Source organism: Gorilla gorilla, chromosome 20 (genome assembly GCF_029281585.2).
Source record: "Gorilla gorilla gorilla isolate KB3781 chromosome 20, NHGRI_mGorGor1-v2.1_pri, whole genome shotgun sequence".
Taxonomy (NCBI): domain Eukaryota; kingdom Metazoa; phylum Chordata; class Mammalia; order Primates; family Hominidae; genus Gorilla; species Gorilla gorilla.
The window spans coordinates 52,083,983-52,098,082 of NC_073244.2; the positions used below are offsets into that span (position 1 = coordinate 52,083,983).

The window sequence follows — 14,100 nt, forward strand, 5'->3', positions numbered from 1 at the left end:
CTTGACCAAGTTTACAGAGGTGATTCAGGTTCAAATGTTTTGTATACCTTGTGGCCTTCAAAGCACCTTACAAGATTGGAAGCATGACCCCCAACACCTCCTACCAACCCACGTTCCCCTCCAGCTCCTCCTACCACCTGCCCATGTTCCCTCACCAGTGGCCTTGGCACTCTTTGCTGCCATCTTGTTGGACACAGTGACCGAGATCTTGGAGGTGCTGGTGTCCGGGCGCCTGGGGGGTGTGCTGGGTGGAGAGTCATGGTTCAGGCTGTTGGTGATCATTCGGGAGGCAGCTGTGGGGAGAAAAGGAGAGTCCGGTCGGGTGGGGTCCTGGAAGACAGGCCTCAATCCAGCAGTCTCAGGGTCAGGATGGAGAAGGTGAGGCTTGAGACTGAATGAGAAGGTCAGTGGGTGTCACCCTGTAACTGCACGGTACTCGTGATGGGGATGCTTGGGGGCAGGGTGGGCTGCATCTCCCCAGGAACTAGCCCATCCCTCCCTATCCTGGGAGCCTTTCCTGAGGCTCTAGACCACACTAGTTCTGATCACACCTCACCCATCAGTCACCCAGCCTCGTGCTGAGTTCGCTTCGCCCCTCCCGGAGCTGCTTCAGCCATGCTGGTCTCCAGGATCTTCCTCACCCAGCAAGTAGGCGCTTCTTCAGGGTCCCTGCTGTTCCTTCTGCCTGGCATGCAGTTCCCCAAGCACAGCGGAATTGCTGCGTCTCATCATTCAGGCCTCCTCTCTGATGGCAACTCCTCAGAGAAAACTTCCCTGACCACCCCATCAAAAACAGCACCTCCTCAACCTCTATCACCCTTACCCACTTTCATTTTCTTCACAGCCCTTACAACTGCTTGACATTAAACTCTATTTGTTTACTGGTAAACTCACTCACAAAAACATAAGCTCCACGAGGAGGCTGTGTCTGTTTACTGCTGTATCCAGTGCCTAAAGTGGTTTCTGAGGACAGGCACAAGGGCGCATGTCTGTAATCCCTGCACTTTGGGAGGCCTAGGGGGATGGATCACTTGAACCCAGTTCAAGACCAGCCTGGGCAACATGGCAAAATCCCATCTCTACCAAAAATACAAAAAATCAGCCAGGCATGGTGGCACGTGCCTGTAGTCCCAGATACTCAGGAGGCTGAGGCAAGAGGATCACTTGAGCCCAGGAGGTCAAGGCTGCAGTGAGCTGTGATCGCACTACTGCACTCCAGCCTGGGCAACAGAGTGAAACCCAGTCTCAAAAACGGGGGGAAAAAAAAAGAAAACTACATTAAACCATCACAGACCATTTAATAAAACGTGACCCCCAAGTACCCATCACCCAGGTCAGGCATCAGGACATTATTGGTACCCAGATGTCCCAGGACAGATCCTTCCCTATCGGACCTCCTCCCTCTCTGCAGGAAGAAATTCTTGGTTTTCAGGCCTGCTCTCTCTCCTCTGTTAATAATATACCCCAGCACTTCTTCAGACATTTTTCAGGTTGGATGGGTGGCTTTATGTCTAATGGCTGCAAACTCTCTGGCTATGCAGAATCTGTCCTGTGAGAGCCTCCATTCACAATACTCTTTACCTAGCTGAGTGCAATAGGATCAGGATTTTCTGCTATAAAAGGCAAGCTGTTAAGAGGGCCCTACCTCTCCTGCTGTACCCAGAGGGAAATATGCAGCTGAAAAGATGTCAGGAATGTGATGCTTTATCATCATGACAGGCAAGCCCCATTTGGGTGGCGGTTAAGCAACCAACTCTGTCTTTACTCTGTCTCGCATTTGCGTTGCAGTCAGGATATCAGAATACAAAGAACTGTTCTCTTTCCCCCTCCTGACAGACACATCATTCAATGTTCTAAAGTGTGTAAAAGTGATCATCTCAGGAATGTTGTTTTTAGAGCATTTTCCCACCCCTTTCTTTGCCTGTTTCCCCTTCTCTTTTTATTTATTTATTTTCATTTATTTTCTCTTTCTTTTTTTTCTTTTTTTTTTGAGACAGAGTCTTGCTCTGTCGCCCAGGCTGGAGTGCAGTGGCGCGATCTTGACTCACTGCAAGCTCTGCCTCCCAGGTTCACACCATTCTCGTGCCTCAGCCTCCCGAGTAGCTGGGACTACAGGCGCCCACCACCATGCCCGGCTAATTTTTTTGTGTATTTTTAGTAGAGACGGGGTTTCACCATGTTAGCCAGGATGGTCTCGATCTCTCGAGGTCTGACCTCGTGATCCGCCCACCTTGGCCTCCCAAAATGCTGGGATTACAGGTGTGAGCCACCACACCCGGCCCTCTTTTTTTTTTGAGACAGGGTCTCACTCTGTTGCCCATGATGATGGAGTACAGTGGTGCCATCATAACTCACTGCAGCCTCAAAGTCCTGGGCTTGAGCAATCCTCCCACCTCAGCCTCCCAAGCCTCCCACAGCTAATTTACTAATTTTTGTAGGGACAGGGTCTCACTATGTTGCCCAGGCTGGTCTCAAATGCCTAGCATCAAGTGATCTTCCCACCTGGGCCTCCCAAAGTGCTGGGATTAAAGGCATGGGCCACCATACCCAGCTGGACATTTCATTTATAAAGATTTGAAAGACTGGTAAAACTAATGTGTGCTGTTAGCAATCAGGGTAGTGGGTACCCTGGAGACAATGTGGTGGCTGGGAGGGGGCACGGGGGATTCTGGCAGGCTGCTCATGTTTCCATTGCTGGATTTGGGTGCTGGCTACATGGGTGTCCCATCTGTGAATGGCATCCCGCTGTAATATTATGAGTGAATGCTTTCCTGAATGTATGTTATGGAGGAGTGTTGCAGAAACAAACCCTAATTTGCTCAGCTTCTTTGCATCCACATCTTTGGGTAGGCCCTGCCCACAATGACTCTGGACTTAGCCATGTAACTTGCTTTGGCCAACAGGACAAGAGCAAATGTTGTGTAAGCAGTGGCTTAAGAGGTGCTTTGCACACTGGGGCCGGCCCTCTTCTGCTGCTTTTAGGAACCCTGCAACCACCACTGTGAACAAGCCCAGGCTAGCCAGCTAGATAATTATGAACACGTAGCCAAGTCACCCTGTGGGCCCAGATAACATCAGGACAACCATCAGATATGTGAATGCGGCCGTCAACCTGGCTTCAACCTAGCTGCCAGGTGACCACCAAAATCAGCTGAGCTGGCCTAGAGCAGAACTGACCAGCCAACCCACAAAATCATGAGAAATAAACACCCATGTTTTAGCAAGACATGGTGGCTTGTGCTTGTAATCCCAGCTATTCAGGAGGCTGAGGCAGGAGGATCACTTGAGCCCAGGACTTTGAGGCTACAGTGAGCTATGACTGCACCACTACACTCCAGCCTGGGCAACAGAGTGAGACTCCCATCTCAAAAAATAAAAATACATGTCTGTGTTTTAAAGCACAGTTTTGGGCGGCTTAGTTATCAGCAAAGGGAAGCTAATGTGTATATTAAAATTTTAAAGTTTATTTTTAAAAAAGGTGTCTGTCGGGTGTGGTGGCTAATGGCTGTAATCCCAACACTTTGGGGGGCCAAGGTGGGTGGATCACCTACAGTCAGGAGTTCGAGACCAGCCTGGCCAACATGGTAAAACCTCGTCTCTACTAAAAATAACAAAAATTGGCTGGGCATGGTGGCAGGCACCTGTAATGCCAGCAACTCAGGAGGCTGAGGCAGGAGAATCGCTTGAACCCAGGAGGTGGAGGTTGCAGTGAGCCGAGATCTTGCCATTGCACTCCAGCCTGAGCCACAAAAGCGAAACTCCATCTCAAAAAAAAAAAAAAAAAGGTTATCATACTGCTTTTAAAAACCAAAAATAGCCAGGTACAGTGGCTCATGCCTGCACTTTGGGAGGCTGAGATGGGTGGATCGTTTGAAGTCAAGAGTTTAAGACTAGCCTGGCAAATGTGGCAAAACTCTGTCTCTACTAAAAATACAAAAATTGGCTGGGCATGGTGGCACACACATGTAATCCCAGATACTTGGGTGACTGAGGCACAAGAATCACTTAACCTGGGAGGCAGAGTTTGCAGTTAGCTAAGCGTGCCATCGCACTCCAACATAGGCAACACAGCGAGACTCTATCTCAAGGAAAAAAAAAAAAAGGTCAGGTGCAGTGGTGGCTCACGCCTATAATCCCAGCACTTTGGGAGGCTGAGGCGGGTGGATCACCTGAGGTGTTCAAAACCAGCCTGGCCAACAGGGTGAAATTCTGTCTACTAAAAATACAAAAATTAGCCGGGCGTGGTGGCAGGCACCTGTAATCCCAGCTACTCGGGAGGCTGAGGCAGGAGAATTGCTTGAACCCGGGAGGCGGAGGTTGCACTGAACCAAGATCGCGCCACTGTACTCCAGCCTGGGCAACAGAGGGAGACTCCATCTCAAAAAAAAAAAGAAAAAGAAAAAATATAAATACAGTCAATACTCATCATTCATAGATTCCATATTTGCAAACTTGCCTACTCATTCAAATGTATTTGTAACCCCAAAATCAATACAGGCAGTGCTTTCACTGTCATTCACAGACACACACAGAGAACATTTTGGGTTGCTCCAGACACGTTCCCAAATGAGGACAAAGAAGGCATTCTCACCCTCTTGTTTCAGGTCCCGCTCTGTAAACAAGCGTCCTTTGCCCAGTCTACTTGATGTCATGAATGTGAACATTTTTCACATTTTGTTGGTGATTTTGCTGTTTAAAATAGACCCTGGACGGGAGCGGTGGCTCACGCCTATAATCCCAGCACTTTGGGAGGCCGAAGCAGGCAGATCACTTGAAGTCAGGAGTTCAAGACCAGCCTGGCCAACATGGTGAAACCACGTCTCTACTCAAAATAAAAAAATTAGCTGGATGTGGTGGCAGGTGCCTGTAATCCCAGTTACTACGGAGACTAAGGCAAGAGAACTGCTTGAACCCGGGAAGCGGAAGTTGCAGTGAGCCGAGATCGTGCCACTGTACTCCAGCCTGGGCAACAGAAACTCCATCTCAAAAAAAATAAATAAATAAGAAAATAAATAAATAAATAAATAAAATGGCCCTCAAAGCACAGTGTTGAAGTGCTGTCTGGCTTCCTAAATGTAAGAAGTGTATGATGTACCTGATCAAAAAAATGTGTGTGTGAGATAAGCATTGTGCAGGAATGAGTTACAGTGTTGTTGGCTATGAGTTCCCGGTTAATGAAATCAACATTATGTATTAACTACAGTGCCTTTAAAAGGAGACACGCATAAAATAAAGCTATATATTTGATGACAGGCTTGCAGGAACCTAACCTAGTATTTCCCACAGGAGCAACGGATTCTCCATTGCTCTGTATTTCTTCTAGGAGCTAAGAATTCACTAAGTGTACATATTAACTTTACAGAACTTAATGACCACAGATGACAATTGACTGTGTGTACAGCCATTCACTACCCAGTTTATTTTTTCCCCTAAAAGAAGAGTAAGAATGCCTCCAATGGCTTTGTTTCTACCTTTGCAAATTACAGGCGGGGATGGGATGGCCAGACGTGTTCCCTTCACTGACAGGGTATAAAAATCAAGGAAAAGAGGCCTGAATAGTTAGGACTCACCACTAGTGCCACGGCGAATTTCGCCTGCAAGGGGGCTAGGGCTGCAGGGTACTGACTCAGTGGCAGCTTTGCACATGTCCTGTGAAAAAAGAACAGGCACCTGGGTCACCACAAAAGAATCATGCATGAACCTAGAGATCTAAGCAACACCACAAGGATCAACACCTGACTGCTAGAGAAGATTCTAACACATTTCACTCCTAACCATAAGAAAGCATCAGATACCTCCAAACTGAGGGACACTCTATAAAATATCTGACCAGTATATTCAGATATATATATCTGAAGTTCAGCCTCCTCACCTATTGAAAAAATAGGCCAGGTGCGGTGGTTCACGCCTGTAATCCCAGCACTTCGGGAGGCCGAAGCGGGTGGATCACCTGAGGTCAGGAGTTTGAGACCAGCCTGGCCAACACAGTGGGAAGCTTATCTCTAGAAAAAATTAAAAAACTAGCCAAGCATGGTGTCACACACCTGTACTCCCAATTATTCAGGGGCTGAGGTGGTAGGATTGCTTGAGCCCAGGAGTTTGAGGCTGCAGTAAGCTGTGATTGTACCACTGCATTCTAGCCTGGGCGACAGAGTGAGACCCTGTCTCAAAAATAGGTGAAAGATGGCCAGGTACGGTGGCTCACACCTGTAATCCCAGCCCTTTGAGAGGCCGGGGCAGGTGGATCACCTGAGGCCAGGAGTTCAAGACCACCCTGGGCAACATGGCAAAACCCCATCTCTACTAAAATTATAAAAACTAGCTGGGCATGGTGGCGCACGCCTGTAATCCCAATCACTCAGGTGGCTGAGGTACAAGAATCTCTTGAACTTGGGAGGTGGAGACTGCAGTGAGCCAAGACAGCATCACTACACTCCAGCCTGGGCAACAGCGCAGGATTCTGTCTCAATTAAATAAAATAAAGAGGCCAGGCACAGGGGCACATGCCTGTAATCCCAGCTACTCAGGAGAATCACTTGAACCCGGGAGGCAGAGGTTGCAGTGAGCCGAGATAGTGCTACTGCACTCCAGCCTGGACGATGGAGTGAGACCCTGTCTCAAAAATAAATAATAAACAAGTGAAGAAAGGAAGGAAGGAATGGGGGGTAGGGAGGGAGGGAGGAAGGAAGGAAGGGAGAAAGGGAAGGAGGGAGGGAGGGAAGGAGGAAGGGAAGGAGGGAGGGAGGAAGGGAGGGAAGGAGACAGTGCCTGGCAGGCCACAGCAAGTGCTTGGTAAGTGTTAGCTATTATATTAATCACTTAATGAGTACAACACTCCAGGTCTGGTGCTCAAGGCCACATATACTATCTGGTAGGTGGCCACAGCCACACTAGCATCAGGGCTGTGTGAGAAGCCCATTTCAAAGAGATCCAGGAAGGTGGGTCACTATAAGTGGAGGGGTCAAGACTGGAATGTCCAGGTTGTGAGCCAGGTTGCCATCTGGGTCCCACATAGGAAGCTGCTGTCCTGGAGATAATAATTATCACAAAAATGTGAAGCAGCAATAATAGTTATTACAGAGGGACCCGAATACAGGCAGTTTCCACTGTGCTAGTGCTTCACATAGCTTAATACTCACAACCAGGGCTGGGAGCAGCAGCTCATGCCTGAAATCCCAGTATTTTGGGAGACCGAGGCAGGAGGATGGCCTGAGCCCAGGAGTTCGACACCAGCTTGGGCAACATGGCGAGACACCGTCTCAAAAAACTATATACAACTACCCTTCAAGATTTTTTTTTTTTTTTTTTTCCTTGAGAGAGTCTCGCTCTGTCGCCCAGGCTGGAGTGCAGTGGTGCGATCTCGGCTCACTGCAAGCTCTGCCTCCCAGGTTCATGCCATTCTCCTGCCTCAGCCTCCCAAGTAGCTGGGACTACAGGCGCCCGCCACCACGCCCGGCTAATTTTTTGTATTTTTAGTACAGACGGGGTTTCACCGTGTTAGCCAGGATGGTCTCGATCTCCTGACCTCGTGATCCGACCGCCTCAGCCTCCCAAAGTGCTGAGATTACAGGCGTGAGCCACCGCACCCAGCCAGGTTTGCCTCTCTTTCACAGACGCAGAAAATACAGCTCAGAGAGGTTGGGCAATGTGCCCAGCGTCACACAGCAAATGGCTGAACCAGCCCTGGAACCCGGGTCGGCCTGCCTCTGCTGCCAGGCCTCCCATTGGCTCTGCAACTGACCCTCCACCTCCATGTCAAACCCAGAGACAGAGAGGGTGGGCACAGCACCCACCTGACGGTGCACCACTTTGGCATGCTTGAGAATGGCGATGATGTCACCCACCACGGTCACGCCCAGCTCATTCATTATCTCCTTATTGAGATCCAGCAGCATGCTCTTCTGAATCCTGCAGGGAAAGGTCAGTGGTGAGGCCCCAGGTGGGCCAGAGTGGGTGGGCCAGCCAGCTCCCCACCACCCCATCCCCAAGTTCAGCCTCCTCACCTATTATCCACAAACATCACGGCATAATTGACGGCAGGTCCTGGAGGAATGCCGGCTTCCTTAAAGAACTGGATCCACTCGGAAGTGGCTGTGGGGTTGGACAGGGCTCATTACTCACACTGTCCTCTTTAGAGAATAGCATTAGCAAAACCACAATCACAGCAGCTCCCACAAATTAAATGCTCATCATATGCCAGGCCCTGCATGGAGTGCTCCACACACACATGATGGAACTGAGCCTTCCTGACCCTGTGAGTTAAGCAGTATTAAGACTCGCCTGAGTTGCCGATGAGGAAAATGAGGCAGGGAAAGGTTGGGCAACCCACCCCAAGCCACAATGCTAAACAAGGGGCAGAGCTCCCAAACCTTTACCACAGCCTTTCTCCTTACAGCTCCACCCCGCCCCAGTGCTGGCTCTCTGCATCACTACACATGCTGGGCCCATGACTGAGTTAGGGTAACTGGGACTCTGGGTTCTCTGCCCTAGTCCCCATCAGCCAGCCTAGGCCCAGAGGATGATAGGATCCTCAGGTGGCTGGAAAGAAGCATCACAGAGCCAGCCCATGAGCCTTGGCAAGCCCCTACCCGCCACAATAGCAAACCTCCCTCAGAGAGAGGCATGGAAGTTACTAACATGGGCTTCGGAGCTTGGGTTCGAATCCTAACCCTGCGATTTCCCTATGGAGGGACTTTGGGTAAGTTAACTCTTGGTGCCTTGGTTTCCTCATCTGTAAACCTGGGATAACAGATCTGATAGGTGTTTACCCAGCATTTGGCAAAGGACAGGTCCTGTCCTACACACGGGGGATACCACAAGGCACAAGATGAAGTCCCAGCCCTTGTGGAGCTGAGATTTTAGTGATAACAGCCCCAATGTCCTTGGGTCACTGTGCAGACTCAATGAGAACCTCCATATAAAAGGCTTTAAATGATGCTTGACCCAGAGGACATCCTCAAACCATGACAGCAATTATTATTATTATTATTATTATTATTATTATTACTATTACTCCCATCACCACTAAACATAGAGCCACGGCCAAGACCAGGCAGACCCCACCTATGAAACTTTATTCTTTCTAAATTTTCTTGGCTTCTTGGTGGGTGTGACCCTCAAACTGACCCCAACCTGCCAGGCCAGGTGATAGCTAAGATCACTGATTCGAAGTAGAACTTTTTTTCACATTTTGACATCTCTGAAACTAGGATCTACTTCATGACTGACGGTGTGCCATAGTTTAATTAGCAAACTGTTTTTCTTTCTCAGTACATCCAACAATCCATGCTATTTTAGATTAGAAGAAATCTGTTATTACCTCACCCATTTTTCTTTTAAGACAATAGAGACTCAGAGCAGGGAAGCAGACACACAGGTGTTACACGAGTGGCAGTGTGGGGCTCAGGTGAAACCCCATGGGCCACATCTCCAAGAAGGCCCCTGCCCAGCCAGCCACAGGCCGGTTACCCAGGGTGCTGACTGGCCCTCGGGGACTGAGGCTGGCGAGGAGCTCATGTCCTTAGGATTTCCTCCGCCAGGCCAGAGGAAAGGGGTACCATTTCCCTATGTTGTGCAGGCACCATCCACCTGCTAAGCCATAGGGCCCTGGGTCCCACTGACCAGAAGCAGGCACCTCTAACTATCAACAAGCACCACATAATGATTCCATGTATATGAAATGTCTAGAACAGGCAAATCTAAAGAGAAAGTAGATTAGTGGTTGCTAGGGGGACAGGGGAAGTGACTGCTAATGGGCATGGGGTTTTAATTTTTTTGAGACAGGGTCTCCCTCTGTCGCCTAGGCCAGAGTGCAGTGGCGCAATCATAGCTCACTGCCGTCTCAACCTCCTGGGCTCAAGCGATCTTCCCACCTCAGCTTCTCAAGTAGTTAAACTACAGGCGCATGCCACCAGGCCAGGCTGATTTTTTGTATATATATACATATATATACACACACACACACACACACACACAAATATATATATATATATACACACATATATATACACAAATATATATATATACACACACACACACAAATACATATATATATACACATATATATATATTTCTTTTTAGATGGAGTCTCATTCTGTCACCCAGACTGGAGTGCAGTGGCACAATCTCGGCTGACTGCAACCTCCACCTCCGGGTTCAAGCAATTCTCCTGCCTCAGCCTCCTGAGTAGCTAGGATTACAGCCACGTGCCACCATGAACAGCTAATTTTTGTATTTTTAGTAGAGACAGGGTTTCACTATGTTGGTCAGGCTGGTCTCAAACTCCTGACCTTGTGATCCACATGCCCTGGCCTCCCAAAGTGATGAGATTACAGGCGTGAGCCACCACCCCCGGCATTTTTTTGTATTTTTTATAGAGACAGAGTTTCGCCATGTTGCCTAGGCTGGTCTCAAACTCCTGGACTCAAGCGATCCACCTGCCTCGGCCTCCCAAAGTGCTGGGATTACAGGCATGCACCATAACACCCTGCTAAGGTATGGGGTTTCAAGAGAGAGTGATAAAGATGTTTTAAAATTAATTATGGTGATGGCTGCACAGCTCTGTGAACAGATAATATAAAAACCATCGAATTATACACCTTAACTAGGTAAAATGTATGATAAATGCATTATACCTAAACTAAGCTGTTATTAAGGGGAGAAAAAAGTATCATGTAGGTTGGGGGTAGCTCTGAGCCAAAGCCTATGATTGATTAATTGACTGATTGACTTTAAGGCTAGTCAAGTGAAGCAGTGGGAAGGGAGAAGGAACAAAGAAATCTGTAACTGGTTGTGATCAATTAGTTGTAAAGACCAATCAGTTCATAGGGACCAGCCAAAGCCTGTGAATTTAACCAAGAGATTACTGAAACCCAGTGTCTGAGGAATTGAAAGAGTCCCCACATTAAGCACACACCATCATTTCATGTATTGCTAAGGAAGGAAAATATGCAGCCAATTAAACTGTCATAAGGCACTGGCTGTAAGATATACCCCTACTTCAGAAATATTAAGTTGTGCAATGATGTGAGTCTTGGAATCGATGAGATGTGGCTTGTTGCACACACCAGGAGACACGTACAAGAATATTCATAGCAGTTTGTCTGTGATAGCTCCAACCCAGTAATAATGCAATATCCATTGACAGCAGCATTGATAAACACACGGTGGTCACTCTCAAGGTGACATACTATACAGCAGTGAAAAGAAAGTCAACATAGATGACCCTTAGACATTATGTTGAGCAAAAGAAGCCAGATACAAAAGAACACAAGGTATGATTTCATTCATGTAAATTCAAAACCAAAGTCTACAGAATAGGAATGTCCCACTGGTAATACAACTATAAAGAAAGGCAAGGAAGGCCAGGAGTGGTGGCTTACACCTGTAATCCCAGCACTTTGGGAGGCCGAGACAGACGGATCACCTGAGGTCAGGAGTTCAAGACCAGCCTGACCAACATAGAAAAACCCCATCTCTACTAAAAATACAAAATTAGCCAGGCATGGTGGCGCATGCCTGTAATCCCAGCTACTCAATCTGGAGGCTGAGGCAGGAGAATTGCTTGAACCCAGGAGGCAGAGGTTGTGGTGAGCCGAGATCGCACCATTGCATTCCAGCTTAGGCAACAAAAGCGAAACTCCATCTCAAAACAAAAAAAAAAAAAAAAAAAGAAAGGTAAGGCAAGAAAAGATGTTCACAAAATGATTTATTCCATATGGAGAATGGAGAAGAGAGGGGAGTGTGATTGGGGTAGGACTCTCAGGGGGCTGACAATATTCTCTTTTTTTGACCTGGACGGGTAATAGGGTTTGGATTTTTCAATCTTTTTATGGAACTATAATGTACATGCAAAAAAGTGCACAAGTCAATAGATCTTCCTAAACCAGACACACCTATGTAATCAGCACCCAAATCAAGAAATCAGGTATTTCTAATACCTCGGAACCCTTTATATTACCTTTAGAGTCTCTACTCACTCCTTCCCAGAGGCAACCACCACCTTCTAACAAAATAGATTGATTTTGCCTGCTTCTATGATTTATATAAATGGAATTATAAAGAATACAGGCAGCCAGGCGTGGTGGCTCACGTCTGTAATCCCAGCACTTTGGGAGGCCAAGGCAGGTGGATCACGAGGTCAAGAGATCGAGACCATCCTGGCCAACATGGTGAAACCCCATCTCTACTAAAAATACAAAAATTAGCTGGGCGTGGTGGCACGTGCCTGTAGTCCCAGCTACTCGGGAAGCTGAGGCAGGAGAATGGCGTGAACCCGGGAGGCAGAGCTTGCAGTGAGCAGAGATCATGCCACTGCACTCCAGCCTGGCGACAGAGCAAGACTCTGTCTCAAATAAAAAGGAATACAGGCCAGGCGCAGTGGCTCACATGTGTAATCCCAGCACTTTGGGAGGCTGACGCAGGAGGATCTCTTGAGCACAGGAGTTCAAGACCAGCCCGGGCAACATGGCGAAACCCCATCTCTACAAAAAATACAAAAATTAGCCGGGCGTGATGGTGTGTGACTATAGTCCCAGCTACTCGGAGGCTGAGATGGGAGGATCACCTGAGCCTGGGAGGCAGAGGGTGCAGTGAGCTGAGATTGCACCACAGCACTCCAGCCTGGGCAACAGTGTGAGCCTGTCTCAAAAAAAAAAAAAAAAAGATATACTCAGACTTTGCTTTTTAATCACTCTTAAAACTATACAAATATATTTTATGGGCCAGGCGCGGTGGCTCACGCCTGTAATCCCAGCACTTAGGGAGGCCGAAGAGGGAAGATCACCTGAGGTCAGGAGTTCGAGACCAGCCTGGCCAACATGGTGAAACCCTGTCTCTACTAAAAATACAAAAATTAGCTGGGCGTGGTGGCACACGCCTGTAATCCCAGCTACTTGGGAGGCTAAGACAGGAGAATCGCTTGAACTCGGGAGGTGGAGGCTGCAGTGAGCCGAGATCGTGCCATTGCACTCCAGCCTGGGCAACGAGAGCGAAACTCTATCTCAACAAACATATATATGTAATATATATAACATACTTTTCTATATTATAATAAATGTCAAAATTTTTCAAAGCCACCAACTAACCTCTGTGCCTTAGCAATCCCCAAATACAGAGCTTAAGGCTTGTGATAATAACAACACCTAAGGTTTGTTTAGAACTATGCCCAAGCTTTTACATGCTATAATCTCCTTAATCCCAGGATGTGTGAATATCATTTCCATTTCACAGGTGAGAAAACCAAGGCGCTGTGAGGCCACGTGGGAGACCTGCTGGACTTCGTAACCCACGTTCTTCACAGCTAAACTATACAGTCAGGAGAGAGATCCAGTGAGGAGGCGGGCAGGCCTCAAGCAGTTCCAGCCCCACCCTGCCACGGTCCTCAGAGTACAGCTGTTCCTGCCAGTGATCCAGTCCTCCCTCCCCCATCCCATCGTCCCCCACCAAGGCCATACCTCAAAAAGGGCAGTGGGGAGAGGGGGCCCTGGAGAGAAGGCCACAGACTCACCCATAGTCACGGAGACCATCGTCTCCCTGGCCCTGACACTGCTCCCTGGAGCCTGAAAGAGAAGAGAGGAGAGAGCCCATAAGTTGCTGCCGGCTGTGAGTGTTTGTCCCTCTCCTGTGCCTGTCTGTCTGCATGCCAGAGGAATGTTCCTGGGCTAGGGGCTCACCGCCCAGGAATAGCCTGGAGCAGCTGGCAGGAAGTCAGCCTGGGACAGAGCTGCCACCACCATCATCGCTTGTGCCTGAGACAAGGCCCAGGGACAGCAAATGTCCACAGCTCCATTCACACACACCCCAAAAGGTTGGCTGGAAAAGGAGTGCAACAGAAATAAGACACTTCTGGCCAAGACTTTAACAATAAATACCAGCCAAGCATGCTGGCTCATGCCTGTAATCCCAGCACTTTGGGAGGCCAAGGTGGGAGGATCACTTGAAGCTAGGAGTTCAAGACCAGCCTGGACAACATAGCAAGACCCTGTCTCAAAAAAAAAGTCTGGTCCAAAGGTAGTGAATTATCTCAATTGACTGTTCATAGTCCTTTACAGATGGAACTCCTTATTCTACTCTTTCTCCTTTTCTCACTACTGCAGTTGA

The 14,100-nt window shown here is 48.3% G+C and overlaps 1 protein-coding gene across 9 annotated transcripts in view; it reads right to left on the reverse strand.

Moving 5' to 3' along the window:
• Positions 1 to 14,100, reverse strand: part of C20H19orf47 (chromosome 20 C19orf47 homolog) — a 53,044-nt gene that overhangs the window by 32,822 nt on the left and 6,122 nt on the right. For 8 of the 9 annotated variants that reach the window (XM_055369432.1, XM_055369430.2, XM_055369431.1 and 5 more), the window contains 5 exons: positions 13,508 to 13,559; positions 8,004 to 8,091; positions 7,794 to 7,908; positions 5,571 to 5,649; positions 156 to 293 (listed from right to left, as the gene is read on the reverse strand). In XM_055369432.1, the coding sequence (XP_055225407.1) occupies positions 156 to 293; positions 5,571 to 5,649; positions 7,794 to 7,908; positions 8,004 to 8,091; positions 13,508 to 13,559 (472 nt within the window). Of the gene's footprint in view, positions 1 to 155; positions 294 to 5,570; positions 5,650 to 7,793; positions 7,909 to 8,003; positions 8,092 to 13,454; positions 13,560 to 14,100 lie in introns of those variants that run through there. The other variant, XM_055369436.1, reaches the window with a different exon arrangement.